We start from the raw sequence: 21,688 nt of genomic DNA, 5'->3' as shown, positions 1-21,688 counted from the left end.
TCAAAATAATCAATACCAGGACATATTCTAGTAAAATTATATTCTAGTTTTTAAAAATCCCACTTAAAGGAATTTTTAAAAAATCTTTGAACCTCTATACAAAAAAGAGCTAATGACTGGGAAAAGAATGAAAAGGAAATTGCCATCAGAATCTTTCTGTAACAATGGTTCAAACCAGAAGATGGGGTAACATTTTAACATACTCCAGGGGGAAAAAATGAACCAATGATTTTTATATCTAAAAAAAACTGACTTTCAAATATAAAAGGCAGGGAAACGTGTTACAACGTTGTGTGGATGCAGAGAATGTTGTTCCTGTGAGTTTACCCTGGGCAATTTACTTGTCAATGAGATTTAGACAATCAAAACCACCAGACATAGTTCGTGGCAAACATTAAATACATAGAAATTTTTAGGATTAAAACTAAATGAAGGCTGGAGAGGAGACAGCATGTGGGTTTATATGGTGTCACAGTGTGCACAGCACAACTATTTTAAAATGAGGAAAGAACAGAGAGAGCAGATGCAAAATAATTTTTAACTGCTTTCAATAATCAGATATGGACAATGATGATATTGTTATTCAGAGGTGGTTGTGTAAATATTGTGGAATAAAGCAAAGGAATAATTGTAGAATACTCCAATTCCATCATCTCCTGTGTTCTTGAAAACTTGAGTACTCAATAAAGATATAAGATTATAAAGATATAATATAAAAGATGTTATATTTTAAAAAAACACTGAAATCTGAATTTAAATTATGTAGATTTGTTTCCTAGATCTATCTACTGAAAAGGCCTGAGATTAATAAGAGTGAATCTCCCTAGTGCCCAGATTCTGTTCTTGTAACACCAGGTCCACTTAAAAAAGAAAAGTTTTTTGGGGAAATATATGGGTCCCAGGACTGGGCATCGAAGGTATAAGTTTGGAATACCTTATCACAGCAGATATCAAGCACATGATCAAAGACTTTTGGTTTCATGTTAATAGGAATCAAGAGTCAATGTTAGGTTCCCACTAGTCAAAGATTGAACAAATTTAAGTTCACTAAGAAAGTGGATTTAAAAGTATTGTGTTAGTCAACTTTCCATTACTGTAATAAATATCTGACATCAATCAACTTGAAGGAAGACAGGTTTATTTTAGCTCACAGATTTAGAGGCTTTGGGACCTTTGATGTGGCAAAATATTGTGGCAGGGACCATGTCACCAAGGAAGCTGCTCACTTACAGTAGCCAGGAATCAAAGCAGACAAAAGAAGAAGCTGGAGTCCCAACATCTCCTTCAAGGGCCAGACCTTACCTCCTCCCACCAGGCCCCACCTCTTAAAAGTTCAACCACCTCCCAAAAGAGCCACAGACTTGCAACCAAGCTTTTGTCACATGGCCTATAGGGGACACTTATTCAAACCATAACAACTATTAAATATTTTAAATCTGTAAGTTTATTTTGATTTTTTAAAAAATCAATTGATCAGGCTGGGGTTGTAGCTCAGTGGAAGAGCACTTGCCTAGCATTTGTGAGGCACTAGGTTCAACTCTCAACACCATATATAAAGAAATACAATAAAAGTCCATTGACAATTAAAAAAATATATTAAAAAAAATAAATTGGCCACCTTTGGAAGATAAAAGGGAACAGATTTATTATCTCAAAACTTTGTAAATACAGGGGAATGGAAAATCAAGCATTTATTCTTCCATTTTCATATAAAAGCAACCATTAGGTAATTGGGTAATATAAGAGAGAAAGCATTTCTTTATAAAAAAATATTCCAACTAGTAACTGAAAAAGTTAACACTAAAATTTGAATATTGCCACTTTGCAACACCCGCTAGAGAATGAACGGATCTAGGCATTAAGCATAAATAATCTCTAACATAAAGAGGGGACAACCCAGACATAATGTGCCCTTTGATGAAAAAACACACACCAGGGCTGGGGTTATAGCTCAGTTGGTAGAGAGCTTGTCTCACATGCACAAAGCCCTGGGTTCAATCCCCAGCACACACACACACACACACATATTCCACCTGAGTCAAATCAAGTCTCTGGCTCCCGCTTACAATTTTCTGGAAATACGAAAAACAGAACATGCCAAATTCCACCATTCATATGAATTTAGCAAAATCTAAACCTGAGAAGCTTTACTAGTCAAGGAACACAGACTCTTCAATAGGTAAGTTACAATCAAAAGAAATGTATGTTGAAGGTGAATTGATAGATGGATCTGATTCTTTTCAGTGGATAAGACTTAACTTAGGGTCTAAAGATACACAATTTGGTAAAAAATAGTGTAAAGAAATACAATGACATTTGCAATAAAACTCAGGATGGTAGTTATCGTTGAAGGTGGGAGTTCTGGGAGGGGGCATGTGAAGGGCTACTGGAAGCCTGGAAAAATTCTCTTTCTTGATCTGGGTAGCAGTTCCCAAGATGCTTGACTTTTTGTGATTGTGTTGTTATACCTTTATTCCATATGGTTTTCTGTATCTGTGTATAATAAAAGCTTGTCCATTCTTTCTTTCCCTCATTCCATTTGACAGTTGCAGATATCCATCTCTTTACCTCTAAATGGATGCCCATGTATTTCCTAAAGAACAAAGACATACAGATAAAGATATAGATATATTTTAATATGGAAGCATAGAGTTTATTTTCCTTGAAAATATGCAGTGATTTTAATCAAATTAGAGGATATGAAAGTACTATATTTAAGTTGTAAAGACATCAAGAAATGCATGTCTCTGTTTATATGCCTTAAAGTAATTGGTCACTTTTATTTGAAGTCTAAAGAAATTACCCATTACTGAAGCACATCTTCAGATAATACAAAAGAGGAGACAATGAAAAATTGTAACCATTTTCCACATGTGGCCTAAGCTGAATTACAGTTTAACCTATTAAATTCCCAATTACCCATATAAATTCAATATTTGGAAAAATAGAGACAAGAAGTTTTGGAAGGTAAATGAAAATTGCTTCCAAGTCTCTAGAAAATCAGCTACGAAGTAAAATATTGGCTGGAACATATAGTTAGGGACTTTTTTTTCTGCAAAAAGTACTCAAACCCAAGTTATATACAGAGGAATATTAATAAAAACTGATTCCTCAAAATGCGGAGGGAGGGCTCACATCCAAGAGCTTTTAAAGTACTCATAAATAATTTGTGGACCATCTTAGCTTTTTTATAAAGAGTTGAAACCTGTAAATAGTTTCAAAATCTTGATAGTGCTTTTCACAATTTTAACATATCTGGGCTTAGCCTATTTTTATGCAGAATGTATCTTGCCAGAGAATATAGGGCATGTTTCCATTACTTGCACTCAATTAAGCTTCAGTCAACACTGACACTATTGGAGAACCAGTCACTTCAAAAGGCACAGTAAAATACTACTTTCTAAAATGTGCATACTGAAAAGTTAACACTGAAGTACATGAAAGCTGACCGTGGACCGATAAAATTGCTCTCTAAATTCACGTTTATAAATAAGGAGGGGCTGGAGGTATAGCTCAGTGGTACAGCAGGTGCTTAGTATGTACGAGGCCCTGGGTTCCATTCCTAAGGTGGGGGGAGGAGGAGAGAAGGAAGGAGGGAGGGAAGGAAGGGAGAGAGGAAGAGCGGAATGCTTTGGAATAGGCTTCCCAGATATCATTTCCTCGCATTCTAAAAACAAAGCTCTCAAGGGAAAGAAAAATAACAACAACAACAAAAAAAAAAAAAAGGCAAACACCTAGATTAGCTAGGTGTCATTCAATTATAGTCTGTAATATAATGGAAATAAGTAGCGCACACCTGTAATCTCAGTGTCTCAGAAGGCTGAGGCAGGAGGATCCCAAGTCAAAGCCAGCCTCAGCAACTAAGCGAGGCCCTAAGCAATTTAGCAAAAGCCTGTCTCAAAATAAAAAAATGAAAAAAGCTGGAGATGTGGCTCAGTGGTTGAGTGCCGCTGGGTTCAATTCCTGGTACCAAAGGGGGAGGAGATTTACTTACACACACACACACACACACACACACGAGAAATAAAATGCATTTCAGCTGAATACCATAAGACGCTGCTTTTTCTACTGGGAATTCAATTTGGAGATGCCCAGAGAGATCGGCCCTCCACCAGGTGGAGAACTAACCGCCAGGTGTTACCGCCCCTCTGCTCGCAGGTGAGCGAAATGGAGGTGAACGGGCAGTTCGAATCCGTGTGCGAATCCGTGTTCAGCGAGCTGGAGTCGCAGGCGGTGGAAGCGCTCGACCTGCCCATGCCCGGCTGCTTCCGCATGCGGAGCCACAGCTACGTGCGGGCCATCGAGAAGGGCTGCTCCCAGGACGACGAGTGCGTGTCCCTGAGGTCGTCCTCCCCGCCACGCACCACCACCACGGTGAGGACCATCCAAAGCAGCACAGGTGAGTGAGCCGGCCGCGCCCCCGCCAGCCTGGCCTCAGGCTAGGGCACAACTGTCCCCCAAGACAGTGCGCTCACTGTTGTCACACACAGTTGCCAATAAGAAAATACCACCCGTGTCCCAGGAAACAAAAGGTTTGCTTCCCTACCTGCTTCTATCCCCACCTCTGACCACACCCACACACCTCCCTCCCTCTCCATCCCCATCTCTGGGATCAACCCAGGAAACTAAAACTCTGGCACCATGAGGTGGGGACAGCACAGCATCCCAGGAGCCAGGAAATGGATCCCAACCGATTCCCACTCTCAATAAGAAGGCTCTGACTTTTAGGGCTGTGACTCTAAATGAATCAGATACCCTGCTTCTTGTGCATCACAGAATTAGATTTCTTTATATTATTCCAAGATAACCACAAAGTGGCTATCACAAAAGACCTGAAATGTCACTGTGAAGAAAAAAGGAAGAAATGGTGGGGCCACTAATATTAATTGAATGCTTTATGAGTTAACAACCAAAAGCAGATTTATCTCATCTTCTATCATATATAAATAATAGCTCCTTAACCCGCTAAATTGTATTTAGGTTTATGCATTTTAGCTGTATTTTTATCAGTAGATTTTTAGGTACAGAGGCACAGAAAAGCTTAACTATTTTCCACCACACTGGAACCTGCATAGTAATGTAGCCTTGAGTGGTGTATGATGATACAAATAAAAACAATTGCGTTCCAAGAAGAAAATCTCTCCCTCTTAACCAGATTTAACTTTCTGATTAAATTCAGCATAATTCAAATAGAGTAAATCCCCAAGAAGATCATCAAACTTGGAGTCAAGATTTTTAAAAATGATGAATAAATTAGAAAGAAAAGCCTGTATTAGAATACTGTAATATTTCATTTTAGTTCTAGGTGCATCAAATACCAATAATTATGATTCAGCCTAGAACTTTTGCAGGCTTGAGTAATAAGAGGTCATCAAACTCAAGTTAAAATCCTAACTATGCAACTAGAAATCTACAGGACTGAGGTAGAAAAATTTTTAAGACATTAGAGGTTAAATGAGAGGAGTTCGTTTTTGACCACTGCCAACAAAGACCTCGGTGTTAGGAAAAGGGATGTTTCTAGACATTTGTGCAAGCTCAGAAGCTGTGACCCTCGCTGGCCACCTCCAGATCCAAGATAATGGATGTCCATTCCTGCTCATTAGGAAATACTCCAAAAACAGTCACAGATAACATTAACAAATTACATAAAACTTATTTACAAAGAGGAAAAATGTTTCAGGAAAAAAAATCAACCACGGGCATATTTATGTGTGTGTTTGCATTCATGCAGTGCATGTAGCTTCGATGGTCTGCTCTGTGTCTTTTGGTGTCCCCACTCTGCCAACCTTTCCCCAGTGTCTGGTCTATTCCTCTCTATAATGATCTCATTGTCTGCCAGCTGAAATGGGTCCTTAAATACAAAAAAAAAAAAATGCAGAGCCTGAGTGCCAAGGGGCACCCTCAGGAGAGCAGTCTGTAAGGGAAGGATCACTGGCTCATTCCTGCTTCCTCCGGGAATGGTGTTGGAGATCAAGTGGTGAAAGACTGAGTGGCTGTGCCCTCTTCACCTATCAAAGGATTTTGTATTTTTGTTATTAAGAGGCGATTTTACTTGTATTTCACGTATCAGTTCTTACTCCCCCGGCTTTCACACACCCACAACTCTGGACCTAAGACCCTTCCCAGATACTCTTGGAGGCTCCTAGAGTTCAGACAACAGGGTGGCCAAACAAAATCTGGGTCACTTAGTTAGATTCTAACTTCAGATAAATAGTCAATAATTTTGAGCTGGGCACAGTGGCACATGCCTGTAATCCCAGCCTCTTGGGAGGCTGAGACAGGAGGATCACAAGTTCAGAGCCAGCCTCAGCAATGGAGAGGCACTAAGCAACTCCGTGAGACCCTATCTCTAAATAAAATACACAATAGGGCTGAGGATGTGGCTCAGTGGTCGAGTGCCCCTGAGTTCAATCCCCGGTACCAAAAATAATAATAATAATTTTTGTAGTATACCTCAAATCGTGGATGGGAAATACGTATACAACAAAAGTGTTTGGAGTGTTTGTATCTGTGCTAAAATCCAACAGACCTATCAGAGAAAGAGATGAGTGGGGCCTGGGAGGGTGTCCTGTGTTGTTCCATTTAGAATCTGAATTGAATCTGAGAAACTTTATCTAGAGGCTTTATGTGGGAGAACACCCCAAACAAGGAGAATTGAATAAAAACCACACGGAGGAAACTGCACCCTCTCCTCCTTGGGCCCCTTGAGTCTTGTCCTAAGTACTGGGCCACCTCCCCTTGCTGCTTTCTGAGTAAGAAAGTTCCAGGCTCAGCTACTCCTGCAAGGATGTAAGTCAGGAAGATGTGACTTGCCCCTTGGGGTGGGAGGGTGAGGGATAACATGCCAGATTTTTACACAAGGCAGCTCTTGACTTGGCTCTTAATCATCAAACTAAACATTGTGAAATGTTATTTTTACAGTCATGGAAAAATAAAGTACTCAACCATTATGGTAGGTTCTGAGTAGCCTATCAGATATTTAGGAGTGAAATTTTAAAAATTCACTCTCACCTTTCATAGTCTCTGTATCACAGACTTGAAAGAACACACTCACCTGTGGAAATCAGGAAACGGTGTTGCTCTAATTACTGATCTTGCCTATGTACACAGGTGAGGTATGCGTCTAGATAGAGCAGGACTTGGCGGGTTCTCCTTCTGCTTCTCTTCCTATGCTTATTAATCTTGGATATTCATAACAGATTCATTTTTTTCCCAAAACTTGCCCGCATTCTGAAAAAAAATTCTTCATTTTTCTTCAAGTGTTGTTTTTGATACAACTTTTCCCACAATCCCCACTCTATGACCTTGATTTTTTTGTCAGCTCATTCTAACTGTTGAAATTTTCAACACAGTGTACTATTAAGCCTTTCTCTTCCAGTCTTTGTTCATATTAGCAACCTGAAATCACAAAGTCTGCAGAAGAGTCTGATGCCACATGAGAGTCTAAAGATAGGCTCAGCTCTAAGAGGCAACGGGGATCTTCTAGAGGATTATTAGCAGGAGATTGAGGATGAACAGAGACATCTCCAGCAATGGGGACAAATTAGGAAAGAGTGAGGGAGTGACTGATTGCTATGTTTCCTTTGATTTATTGACTTCTTGGCTTATCTATAATAGCATCTTATTTTTCTCAATCTGTAATCTATTTCAGTCATCCAAATCTCCCTCCGTCCAATAGATTCAATAAGTTTTTTTTAAATAAGTTTTATTCTTAATCAATACATACATAATAACTGTACATGTTTATAGGGTAATACAGTGTGATATACACATGTACACTGTGTAGTGCTCAATCAGGGCAACTAGCATCTTCATCACCTCCAAAATATACCATTTCTTTGTGATGAGGATATTAAAAATCCTCTCTTCTATCTATTTTGAAATATGTAACACATTGTTTTTCACCAGTTATAGTCACCCCGTGGTACAACAGAATTCCAGAGCTGGTTCTTCCTATGTGTGTTCAGTGAAATAAGCCAGGCCCAGAGGAAGAAATACTGCATGATTGCACTCATGTGTGGGGTCCAAAACAGTTGATCTCATAGAAGTTGAGAGCAAAATAGAGACTAGGAAGAGCTGAGGAGAGGTTGGTCAGCAGATACAAAGTTTCAACTAGTTTTTACATGAACCACTGTAGATTCAGGTAAGAGCTACTGTAGGAAAGTGAAATGAAAAAAAATGGGGCAGTTATCCTCATGTATATGGAAAACATGCACCTTTGCCTCAGTCCTCTGAGTATTTTAGGTAAGAGTAGAACTTAGGTGCCCAAAATAAAACCAGACTCCCACTTCGGAGTACTAGATTTAATCTGCCCCTTACAGAATATACTAATGCAGTGATATCAGTTTAAGGGTGAGCTTTCTTTTTTGCTTCCTATGCTGAACATTTTCTAGAACTTATCAAAAGCATTATCATGTTGTAGCTAGGCAGATTGGCATCTAGTGATACCAGTAGCATAAACAGGCAGAAATATTGTACCATGGTTTTAAGAAGACATGTACCCAGAAAGATGGAGACACACACTTGTAAGTATATACAAAAAGCAATCAGAAAAGACACCTTACTAACCAGTAGTAAGTGGAGAGGGTTGGAGGGCATAAGAGAAGAAGGTTGGGGTTTTTTGTTGTTGTTGTTTATTTGTTTGTTGTTTTGTTTTGTTTTGTTTTTGTACCAGGGATTGAACCCAAGGGTGCTTAACCACTGAACCACATCCCCAGCCCTTTTTAGTTTTGATTTAGAGACAGGTTCTCATGAAGTTGCTTAGTGCCTCACTAAATTGCTAAGGCTAGCTTTGAACTCACAATCCTCCTGCCTCAGCCTCCTGGGCCACTGGGATTACAGGCATGTACCATCACGGCTAGTGAGAGGAAGATTTTCAAAAATAAGCACTTACTGCTTTTATGAGTTTAGATCCAATATAACATCTGAATAAAAATAATACTCTCACAGAAATAGTCAACTCTCATGAGAGTATGATTCTTGGGTCTTTTTGAGAAAAGTCTTCACTTTGAATTACAGGCTTTTCAAAGACGCTTTACATAGCAATAAAAATTCTTTATGAAACGTTGAAAGAATATGTAGGTTCATTGGCTACACTGTTATTGCTGCTAAAGTTTGACCTGTGTGGTCTGTCATTTCCTAATTAGGGGAACCTCTATAAAGATGATGGATTGAACTGGGTTCCTTTATGTAGCCCTTGAAGAAGGAGAGCAAGGACCTAGGGCATAGTACACTGTGGGAGAACACCAGTGATGTCCAGCCAGGGAGTCAACAGTTTGCCCTCCTCGGCATAAACCTGAGACCACAGTTACAGCCATATATGCAGTTTGGTTGTTCCAACAATAGAAATCATATTTTCCTCTAAATCGAGATATATTCTTCCCACACTCTCCCATCCCTGACAGTTCCACCATATATATTTATTCATCTTGCTCAATATCTAAAAGCAGTTCATTAAAACAAGTTGAATTCTAAAATATATGCTGTAGAAGAAACTTCTACATCATCTAGTCCAGAGATCTGCAAAGTAACCAATGCATTTCCTGGTTTTGTCAATAAAATCTTATTGGCACGCAATCACACCCATTTGTTTGCATTCTGTCTGTGGCAGCTTTTAGCGAGTGGAATAGTTGCTGTAGAAAATAAATGACCCAGAAAACCAAAAATGTTCATTACCTGGTCCTTCACAGAAAAAGTTTGCTGTACCCACCTAATCCATTGAACCCATTTAAGGTAATGAAAGGAAGCATGCAGGAACCTCTGGATTCAATCCCCAGAACGAGGGGGAGAGAGAAGGGGGCGGGAGTAGATAATCAGAATCTAATTGGAGACAAAGTCAAAATAAAAAACCCAGCTCTCCAGCAACCAGTCCTTTGCTCCTTTGAGTCCCTGTTCCACACATTTTTTATTGCCTGATTATAAAGTTAGTCAAATTTCAATTTCTTCATGTGTAATATGAGATTATAGTGCTGCTTCTCTTACCAGCTTTATTGACCTTTTTTTGGAGACTGTTCAGAGTTCAGAGAAAGCTCACTTCTTTCCACCAGGTGCTAAGTTAATTAATAGGTCCTTTTAATAAAGCAATGAGGAAAAGAATTAGAAGTCCAAGGGGTAGATATCAATCAGAAGCCTTTGAAACAAAGCACCTTTGTTTTCCATTCAAGATAAAAATCAAGTAAAACATTTCTGGATATTGCCTGGCCTGATGCCTTGTCCCTCTCTGCTAATGAAGTTTTCTTTTTTGAATCTCTCTAAGTAGAACTGGTGACATCCATTTACCCCATCCTGAGAGGCTCAGACAGAAAGAGAGAGAGCAAGATTTGTGGTATGATCTCCTTCTCTTGTAGGGCAACTTGTCCTTGTCTGCTTTTATATCTGAAAAAAAAAAAATCTGACAGTGATAAATTGCTTTTAACTTTTCCTGTCTATGGAGAACTTGAGATGGGATTCCTCAGTGATATTATAAAGTCCTAAAAATTCAAAAGTTCCATCAGGCATCGAACCAAGTTTAAAATCTGAAGGATACCATCTGCTTTCATCAACTCAGCTTGTTTTGAAGTATGGAAATTGCATCTTAAAAATGCACTCCAGGGCTGGGGTTGTGGCTCACTGGTAGAGTGCTTGCCTAGTATGTGTGATGTACTGGGTTCAATGTTCAACACTGCATATAAATAAATGAATAAGGGCTGGGGATGTGGCTCAAAAATAAATATTAAAAAAATTCTCTCTCTCTCTATCTCTCTCTCTCTCTCTCTCTCTTTAAAAAAGTAAATGAATAAAATTAAGGTCCATCAACATCATATATATATATATATATTTTTTTTTTTTAAATGCCCCTTTAGTTCCTCACTTCAACCCAAATTCATTTCCTTATTTAAAAAAAAAAATGCAGTCCAAACACCTTAAGGGGCCAGGGAGCCACCTTTACCCAATGATGGTTATCACATGGCAAATTGTGAAGGAGCCCCAAGGGTTTCTGGTACACCATCCTATAGAGCTGGTGTGAGGTTCAAACAAAATAAGAAAGCAATGTGTAAGTTACAAACTAAAACACCTCTACCTTGGCTTTGATTTTAAATCTCTCAGTCTGACTTAGTTTAATAATAAGGATAATAGCTAACCTTTGAGCACTCACTATTTACTCTCTGCATTATGAGCCAACAGCATGGATGATCTCATGTAATCCAACTGAATACTCTTGACATGTATGTGATATTATCTTCTTCATCAAATGGGAAAAAAATTATATGATTCTGCAACATGTACACTCAGAAAAATGAGAAATTATATCCCATTTATGTATGATATATCAAAGTGCATAAATGCATTCTACTGTCATAAATAACTAATTAAAACAAATTTAAAAAAAATTAAAAAGGAGTTTAGGGCTGGGGACATAGCTCAGTGGGTAGAGTGCTTGCCTTGCATGTACAAGGCCCTGTGTTCAATCCCCAGTGCCACAAAACCAAAAAAAATTCATACAACTTGACCAAGTTCCATAGCTAGTAAGAACAAAGAAGGCTCTTAAATTATTTCTATAACTATCAATAAATGTTTTTAGAAGTATGATATACTCTGAAATAATTTAATACAACTTCATTTCTGGCATGAGTGGCCCAAAGATTTTTCTTTCATTCTTTCCTCATAAATATTCATTTTGTTCCTGCCATATTGGAAATCTGTATTTTCCTTAAAAATTCCTGGAAGCCTCTCCCTTATAAAGACAGTGTTTTATTCACATATTATTGACATGGTCTGTCATGTTGGTTGGTCTGTGAAATAAAGATTTAAAGCTGAATTAGAGGCATAAAAGATAGAAATTTAAATAAGTAAAGAAAAAAACCTATGAAAAGAAAATACTCTTTGGGTTTAAAATTTCATATTACACTTTCTCATTTTGACATTATGATGGATTTAAAAGATCAAATATCCAACCCCTTGATCTCATCATGGAGTTGTCAGATGGTAGTCAATGAAGAAAAGAATTTTTGCCAACTCATGTATAAACTAAGCAGGTGGCAAATTCTGTTTCGTGGCTAATGAAGTGGTCAGAGGTCTCTGCCCTTGGATTGTTTAAAAAAAAAAAAAAAAAAAAAAAAAAAAGTCCTACAGTAATTTAATCCTGACCTGACAGGTCTCTTTATTGAGCTGCAAAGTAAAGACATGAAGTAACCCAGTCAAAAAAGGTCAATCAGAAAACACAAATTAGAAATCAGTCTTCTTAAATGTGAATATTTATTATATGGGAAATTTCTGGAAAAAAAATAAGGAAGATGAAATCATGGGACCTAAAACTTCACTTTTTTCTTTTTTTTTTTTCTTTTTTTACTTTTAAATGCCTACATTGACATTGTTTTATAATGTAAAAAACTGTCATTTTTAACAGTCTTCAGAAGTCCAGAGTCATCTGGTCCAGTTCATATTGAATGTTAACAAACAGAGCAAAGTTGAAAACCAACCATATTAATTCCAGCTCACTCTGGCAGTTGGACAACCTTCTAAAGCCACTTTGGTAACGTTATTTAGCTCCAGGTAGTAAATCCAAGACCTGAGGTCTTGTATTTCTGTCTATTCCTCCTGCCATCACTTTCTATCATGCTTCCAGGGCAAACCTTTACTGCTGCCAGGTATTCTTGATTAAAAACAGAGCCCCCCCATCACAAATGAATAGTATCAGGATTCTCCTCTATTGACATTTGAAACATTCTTACATTTAATCAAAAGACAAATTAATGATCATGTAACAGTTAACACTGAAAGCTTTCTGTGCTATCTTCTGGTGCCCTACTAACACACAAATTCTGCAAACACACAAAGGAACTTTTATCACTTTTTTATTCCAATTATCAGTATTATTGAGAATACAAATTCTAATAGCTTCTAATTTAACATTTAAAAAACTAGTTCAAGCTGCCTCTAAAGATTTGACACATTATCAAAATTTAATTAGTTTTGGTTTAGTTTTTTAAATATTTATCTATTTTTTTTAGTTGTAGTTGGACACAAAACCTTGATTTTATTTATTTATTTTTATGTGGTGCTGGGGATCAAACCTAGGGCCCCACACGTGCTAGATGGGCACTCTACCACTGAGCCACAACCCCAGCCCTGGTTTAGTTTTTTTAAAACAATTTTATTGAGATATTATTTACATGCCATAGCTTCAAGCATTTAAGGCACACAATTGAGTGGGGTTTTAGTATATATTGTTAAATGGATAGCATCCCTTTGTTTTATTTGTTTATTTTATTGTTTATTTGTTAAGGATGGAACTCACTGCCTCACACATGCTAGGCAAATGCTTTGCCACTGAGCCACAACCCCAAATTTAATTAGTTTTTATCCCTAGAATATTTTATGGTTTCAAGGATATAGATAGTATCATTAAAATTAATATTGCTTAACCAGTTTAATGCTTTAGAGAGAGAGTGGCCCTGACAAGGGGCATCAGATGTGATCAAGACAGAGGCTCATCTTGAATTTGAGGGTATGATTACAATCCTGTCTCTTTAAAACCATCCCTCAATTTTCTCTTCCATCTAACATTCTATTACATATTTTCACTCCCAGAAAGAAATTTTCTCTCTTAAAATGCTGATTATGGCCAGAGAATCATGAGACAATACATGCATTTATAATTTTCATAGAACTTCTTTCCATCATCTTTTTCTCTTAACTCTTTATTTAGAAATAACTATGTATTTATTTTGCACAGATAGTATAAAGGGGTACAGAGAGTTCCTTGTAACTTTCACCTGGTTTTACTTAACATTGTATCTTGATATCATACAATATCAAAATCAGGACAACTTTGGTATAATGTGCATGAAGAGTTCATAATTTATCCCTAGATTCCTGTAACCACCACTACAATGAAAGATTTTTTAAAAAAAGGAAAGATCACCATAAAGATATGCTAGTGTACACATTTTTCCAGTTTGAATAAAATATAGAAACCTTACCTCCCTTTGAGTCCCTTTGCCCTCTACCATTTATGTATAATTATCTTAAATATTCCTATATGTATCTGTTAAAAAGCCACATCACATACTTTTTTCTTCAAATGTCAAATATAATTTAGAACGTTTCAGAGAAGGAAAGTCTATTATATTACTGTACTGTGTTATATTGTACTTACCCCCATTTTTTGCTAAATTTAGAAAAATGGCATCCATTATTTCTAGGGCTATGTTTTCGTGCCCACTGTCATGGTTTGGATATGAGGTGTCCCCTGAAAGCTGCTGTGTCGATACAGGAATGTTCAGAGGTGAAATGATTAGATGATGGGAGCTGTAAACTAATCAGTGCATCCTGGTGTGTAAGGACTGAGTGTTAAACTATAGACAGGTGGAGCGTGACTGGAGAAGGGGGATCACAGGTGTGCCCTATCAGGATTCTTCTTCCCTCTAGCCCCTTCTCCTCTCTCCCTCTACTTCATAGCTGCCATCCTCTACCACATCCTTCCGCCATGATGGTCTTGCTCATCTTGAGCCCAGAGCAATGGATTCAGTCATCAAGGGACTGAACCTCTGAAACTGTGACCCCAAAATAAACTTCTTCTCCTCTAAGATGTTCTTGCCAGGTATTTTTGTCACAGAGAGGAAAAGCTGACTCACACACCCACCCTCCTTCTCTTCACCTGTTCAGATGCCAGTGACACAAATGGCCACAACTCTCTCACTGGGGGCTTTGAGCAGGGTGGTTTTCTTAGAAGAGGGTGTGGATAGACAGACACTGTTTTATCTCTCTTTTATGACATTGTCTGCCTACTGTACACACACAAAAAAATGATTTTTTCTTATTTTTGTAGTTCTAGAGAAGTTCCACCTAACATGACCCAACGGTCACATGGACATTCACAAATGGAAGACCAGCCAGTATTGTATTAGGTGCTGCCCAGGGCCTCTTCTCAGAGGCGTTATCGTCCTACCATCCTGCCCCCTATGGGCTAAACTGTATATTTGGTTTTAAAAAAAAATCCAACTGCTGTGGCACAAAAGCAAAACAAAAACTCAACAATCTTGATATTTAAGGAAAGAGGAAGACAAAGGATCCTCAAGGACAGCAGCATCTATTATCCTTCCAATAACCTAGAAGCTTCACGCAGTAGATCCGAACTTTAATAGACTACAACTTGTCTTTCAAAAATAATACTAAGGGCTGGGGCTGGGGCTCAGTGGTAGAGCACTCACCTAGCACATGTGAGGCCCTGGGTTCGATCCTCAGCACCACATAAAATAAATAAATAAAATAAAGGTATTATGTCCAACTACAACTAAAAAAAATTTTTTTAAATAAAACTAATACCAGACTACTTTCTCTATTTATATAGTTATGAAATTGTCCTGTGTTTGTTGAATCAAATGGCAGCTACGCCGATATCTTTTCCAATTTTATTGATAGCACATTTACCATATCTCTTTAAATCAAAGGAATGTTCGTGTAAATCAGATAAAAAGGACACAAAGTAAAAGAGCTTTTTTTCTGCTTAAAAATGAGTGATCTGAGGGGCTGAGTTGTGGCTCAGTGGTAAAGTGCTTGCCTAGCGTGGGTGAGGCCCTGGGTTCAATCCTCAGCACCACATAAAAATTAATTAATTAATTAATTAAAGGTTAAATTCATTTTAAAAAATTATGAGTGATCTGAAATATGAAGATCTGTCCATCTGGAAGAAAGGGAAATAAGCCGGGCATGATGGTATTTGCTTGGAGTCTCAACTCTCAGGAGGCTGAGGTAGAATCATCCTTTGAGACCAGCCTAGACAACACAGCAAGATCCATTTCTCAAAAAAAGAAAGAGAAAAGAGATAGAGCAGGGGATGGCGGGGGGGGGGGGTGTCACAGGAGAGGGAGAAGGAAAGAATAATGAAAGGAAATGAAAGAAGGAGCAAGGAGAGAAAGCTATATCTCCCAAACCCTCAAGATTTCTAAATTGCTTTAGTGAAGGGAACAAAGCACTTGACTTTGACCTGTAGCAGTCTTGACACTTCTGCTACTCTTGTAGGTCTCTTACTTCCTTGTGACCCAATAACAGGTTAAAGTGCTTCAGTACCATTTAATTAACAGCTTTGCAAAATGTCTGGCCTCTGGCCATCTCAACACAAACCCACTGTTCTCCTATGTAAGATTCGTCCGTAGGTATTTGTGGGTTGACAAATGAAATGTAAGATTCCCCCAGGAAATTTGCTGCTCCAATAAGTGCTGTAGGTTTCTGGGGTGACTCCAACATCTCCACAAAAACAGAATGTTCTTTACTTTTTTTTTTCTCATGCAGCCAAAAATAAACCATTTTGTTTCTACAGAGAGTGGGATGGTCACATTCACCCCCATATCATTTTAAGGAACAAATTATCTTTTTTTTTTTTCTTTTTCAGTACTGGGAATTGGTCCCAAGGGCACTTTACCACTGAGCTATATTCCTGGCCCTTTTCATATTTTATTTTGAGAGAGAGTCTTGCTAAGTTGCCCAAGCAGCCTCAACTTGCCATCCTCCTGCTTCAGCCTCCCAAGTCACTGGGATTACAGGCATGTACCACACTCGCAGCTTTCTCTTGGTTTTCTTCATTAAGTGAGGTCTCTTGGGTTCCAAGGTTGAACAGGTTAATTAAAAGTGATCCCTAAAAAGACACTTCTTTGTTATCGTTATTTACCTAAGTATGTAAAATCTCCTTCGTAGGAAAGAATTCTTTTTTTTTTTTTTTTAAGAGAGAGTGAGAGAGATAGAGGTAGAGAGAGAGAGAATTTTTTAATATTTATTTTTTAGTATTTGGTGGACACAACATCTTTGTTTGTATGTGGTGCTGAGGATCGAACCCGGGCCGCACGCATGCCAGGCGAGCGAGCTACCGCTTGAGCCACATCCCAGCCCCGTAGGAAAGAATTCTTAAAAAAAAAAATAAAAAATTTCAAAGATCCTTTTCTTTGTCCCCTCCACTCTCATAGTGGTAGCCGTTGAGGTTTTCATAGATTTATTTTAAGAGGTTTTTTTTTTCCCCTTCACATGTCAGAAGCAATTAATTTTCCAACCACAGTTGCAGGTGGTTTGAGGGGAGAAGGGAGTTTAGGACAAAGGAATAAAGCTATATCCAAACCGGCTTCTGGCATCTTAAAAACATAAATCCATCTCTTTGTAGTTCTCATTCTAACAAAAGCTTAGCACTCAGAGGCCCACTCTCAACTTTACCTGTATTCCAGCCAGAAAAAAACCTCCCAAGCAATTGTGGTGAGAAGAAAGGTTTCTTGCCACAGTCATGATCTGATATAATAGTGTAGGCCACCTGTGTTTTCAGAAAGGGGGAACTCCTTTGAAAATAGAAAAAGTGAACGTTGAGTGGAACTGTGGGGAGCAGAGACCAATCATGAGCATCGTTATTCATTAAGAAAGTACAGTTGACAAATCTGCACCAAAAATGGGCTAAGAAGCCTTGCTTCATGATGTGTGTCAAAGGAAGAAAACAAGGGGCCGTGTTTTGGGGAAACTTATAAATCTTAGTGCAGCACTCTGCGGTCTCTGGTGGAAATGGTGTTCCAGAGTTAACTGGTGATGTCTTTGCTGCAAATGCTTTCTCCTTCTCGAGCCTCATCCTGGACTTTTCTTCCCCGCCCCCCACTACTTTTTCTTTATTCTTTTCCGGAGAGAACCCAAGGTCACTTGGCCATTTCTCACCCCTTCCAATAGCTCCAGGGGAAATTTTAAGAAAAGCAAAATGGTGGTGCTAACCAGTTTTCTCTTTTCTGCCATGTGTTCTGTTAGAATTCTGTGTTTGAGAGAGCATGGCATGAATCAGACCCCAGAAACCATCAATTGCTGTCCCTCTGTTCATAGAGTCCCCTGCTGTAGACTATTGTTCTGAACCATATCTTATAGGACAAGTCATTTTAGAAGCATCATGAAACCTTCATCTAAGAGAATTTTTTTTTAAAAAAACTGTATCTGCTATGTTGTGTAATGAATTTTTAAATCCACATACATCACATCAGTTAATACTTTTGAACCTGTTGTTTTTGCAGTCAAGCTGAATGTAGGCAACAGGAGGATTTCAATCAAAGATGATGAGCAAACCAGTTTAGTTCTGGCCTTGTGCTTTAGGATTTTGCCAGTAATGATCATTGTGTGGGTTAATCCAGAGCCTTCCTTTGGGGGTTGTTCCTCCATCCCTGTGTTAGTCAGTTTTCTGTCATTGTAACAGTGATTACCTGAGATAATCAACTTCTAGAGAGAAAAGGTTTATTTGGACTTACAACTTCAGAGGTTTCAGTCTCTGATCAGTTGTCCCCATTGTTTGAGGTCATGGCAAGGCAGTACATCATGGCAGCAGTATATAGCAGAGCAAAACCACTCCCCTCATGGATGACAAGTGAAAGAGAGGGAGAGAAAGGAGTTGAGGTTCCACTCTTCCCCGGAGGTCTTGCTCTCAATAACCTAACAACCTCCCCATTAGGCTCCACTTCCGAAAGTTTCTACCACCTCCCAGTAATGCCAAGCTGGGGACGACACTTTGAACAGATGGACCTTTGGAGAACATTCCAGATCCAAACTAGAGTCATCCCTTCTGAGCTTGTACTTTCATCCTCTTCTGGAGTTGTAGCTACGTCCATTCATACACAACCTTTGATTAGGCTTGAGAAACAATTGATTATTCAAGCCTTCCTGTGGTTTGTAATGATCTTTTAAAAAAAAAAATTTACTCTTTGTCATTTTAGTTGCATAATGGAAAGGCCCTAATTTATTTAAAAAAAATGCATGGTTTTGCTTTGCTTCCAAAGAAAATCTTACTAAGATTATATTAAAGAACAGGACACCCCTCTCTCCCCTCAAATTAGTTCTCCAACAAAATCATGGGTTTTTTTTTAATGAAATTAAGAAACCTGTGGTACCCAGATAAAATTCTTTCTTAAAAAGCTATTTCAGTCCCAGCACCAAAAGAAAAAAGAAGAAGCCGCAGCAGCTATTTCAGATGTTGGCGTCACACCTCCAGATCATTTGGACATTTCAGAATAGGGCAGAATCTTGATATTGTCCCCACTCGGTTGCCTATGTTTTCCTATATAGTTTGCAATGGTAAATCATCTTCAAAACATTTTTTATTTTTGGATTTCCCATATGTTCATTTTCTCTCACTTCCACATATGTCATAGGCTAGAAAATAGGCACAAATAACCCAAGCATTAATGAAATAGGCATTTGGATCCATGACCGTCAAACCGTGGACCCCCACTGCAGCACACCAGGCTTTCCTGGGTACCATGTCTCACAAATGGCATGTTTTTATAATGCACAAGTGTTGCACTTCATACCAGAGCTAGGATCACTGGATTCTTACAGTGCACAGAGGCTGGGATCAGGTGGAAGACTTAAATCAAGTTCTGAGAATAGAAGTTTAAGCAAAAACATCACTCATCCATTTGCTACTTATTATCTCTCCCCGCCACCACCACCACCAAGTCTGCTTCTATCCCATACCATATGCCTTAACTTTATCCTAAAGGCAATTTGCACATACTCATACTTTTAACTACTAACAAACTCCGGTAACCTTTATTCATCTCCCCTTTTAGATGAAAGCCTCCCCCAATCTGACAGATCTTTCCAATTACTGCAGAAATGCCAGCTGTCTGAGTAATGTGTTCACAGGCCTTCAGCTCCGCCAGTCTTGGATTGACCCTGTCCTCATTCTTATTCCTTGTTCCTAATCTTCTCAGCTGTATGGTTAATATCAGCTTGTGTAAGTTTCGGAACCCATTTCATGTTCTAGAAAAGGCAGTCACATGATAAAGCCATGTACAATGAGGAAGAGGCTGGGAGAAGGAGAATCAGTAGAATTGTCTTGTTTCAAAATTAACCCCAGTTGTACTTGTTAGGGGTTCGAGTTCTGTCTTGTATATATAGATCTCCCAAAGCTAGTGTTTGATTTTTTTTGTACCAAGATATTGTTTAAGGAGGATGAATTAAAGACAATAGCAGCAGCTTTTTATTATTTTATTTTCCATCATGATAGTGAAATACCTGAGACTGGGTACTTTATGGAGAAAAGAGGTCTGTTTAGCTCACAGTTCTAGAGGTTTACAGGCATGACACCAGCATCAGCTAAGCTCTGGTGAGGACAATGGAAGGAGCGTCTGCACACAGGAGAGATCACATGGTAAGATAAGAATCCAGAGAGCTATTCAGGGACAGGCTCGCTCCTGATTGATTGATTGATTGATTGATTTTAGGTACCAGGGATTGACCCACGGGCACTTAACCACTGAGTCACATCTCCAATCCTTTTCTATTTTTTTATTTTGAAACAGGTTCTCACTAAGTTGCTTAGGGACTCACTAAATTGCTGATGCTGACTTTGAACTTGGAATCCTCCTGCCTCTGCCTCCCAGGCTGCTGGGATTACAGGCATGTGCCACTACACCCACCTGGCTCACTCTTTAATAATAAAGAGTGTGGTGGTGCACCCCCATAATCCCAGCAGCACAGGAGGCAGAGGCAGAAGGATTGCAAGTTCAAAATCAGTCTCAGCAACTAGTGAGATCCTTTCTCACATTGCATGGGGGATGTGGCTCAGTGGTTAAACACTCCTGGGTTCAATCCCAAATACCAAAAAGAAAGAAAAAAAAAATCTCTCCTAACAACTAACCAATGTCCCATCAGAATGTGTCAGTTCCTTCCTAGGACAGTTCCCCCTGTGACCTCCCATTAGGCCCCATATCTTAAAGGTCTCACCACCTCTCACATCACCACACACAGCGGACAAAACTTCCAACACATGAACCCTTGGGGGTCAAGCTCAGACCATATCCAAGCCATATTGAGCTTTAAATACCATTACAGGATCACTTGCAAATATTCACCTTATCCCACCCCATCTACACAAGCATACCTGCAGGATAATTCCTTAAAGAAGAATATCAACAGGACTGCTTCACCTTTTTATGAATTCTGATTTCAAACTGAGTTGATCAGGAGTAAAATGATTCAGTTTAGGCAAAATTGCTTCTATTTTGGATGCACCTGCCTGAATGTATAGTCTTGCAAACTGCAAAACATGGGAAATTAAGCATTTGAACTAAAATTTGTCCCTTCCTTTGTCTTCCCATACATTGCTGGAGCCCCTACAATTTCAACTGCAATGAGCAGTGTTTCAAGAGGCAGTCTGTGATGTGATAAGGCCTTGTCAGCCTACATTCCATTTGATACCCCACTTTTCTTTAGTGAGCCTGCTCCAAATTTTACTTGGAAAAAAATAATATCTTGGGAAGGTATCACCTCTTAATAACAAAGGTTTCATAACTTCATTAAACACTGTTCAAAGAGCCCAGTGAGAGTTAGCAAGTACAGGTGAGATGCATGAGCCCAGGTAGACTTTCCAGTGGGAACCCAGAGTGGCCAGGGGCACCATTCCAACTACAGCAGAGCCTGCCTTCCTAGCAGGAAGGATCAGGCCGAGACAGACGAGCTGCCAAGAGTGCAAGCCCCACAGGGACACTGCCCATGCTCCCAAAGTCCAGGACTGCTGGGGATCACAGTGGCCAGACCACAGACCAGCTTGTCTTCTACCTCTTCTGGAAGGGTCCATAAGTAAAGGTGAGCTGAGTGTGCAGTTCTCAGGAGGAACTGAGAGAACAGGGAGTGCAGTGAGATGCGCATTCAGTAAATGTTCATTCTGGGTTTGCGACCCCGGCCTTCAGGAAAGAGT

At 39.0% G+C, this 21,688-nt stretch overlaps 1 protein-coding gene across 17 annotated transcripts in view; it reads left to right on the top strand.

The window, feature by feature from the left end:
- Positions 1-21,688, top strand: part of Dlgap1 (DLG associated protein 1) — a 784,970-nt gene that overhangs the window by 584,519 nt on the left and 178,763 nt on the right. For all 17 annotated transcript variants that reach the window (XM_048806496.1, XM_015482533.2, XM_048806497.1 and 14 more), the window contains one exon: positions 4,159-4,399. In XM_048806496.1, the coding sequence (XP_048662453.1) occupies positions 4,159-4,399 (241 nt within the window). The remainder of the gene's footprint in view (positions 1-4,158; positions 4,400-21,688) is intronic.

This window comes from Marmota marmota, unplaced genomic scaffold, assembly GCF_001458135.2.
Source record: "Marmota marmota marmota unplaced genomic scaffold, marMar, whole genome shotgun sequence".
In the NCBI taxonomy this organism is placed as follows: Eukaryota; Metazoa; Chordata; class Mammalia; order Rodentia; family Sciuridae; genus Marmota; species Marmota marmota.
Note: the sequence above shows the minus strand (reverse complement) of the source record. Positions and strands in the feature narration are given on the sequence as shown.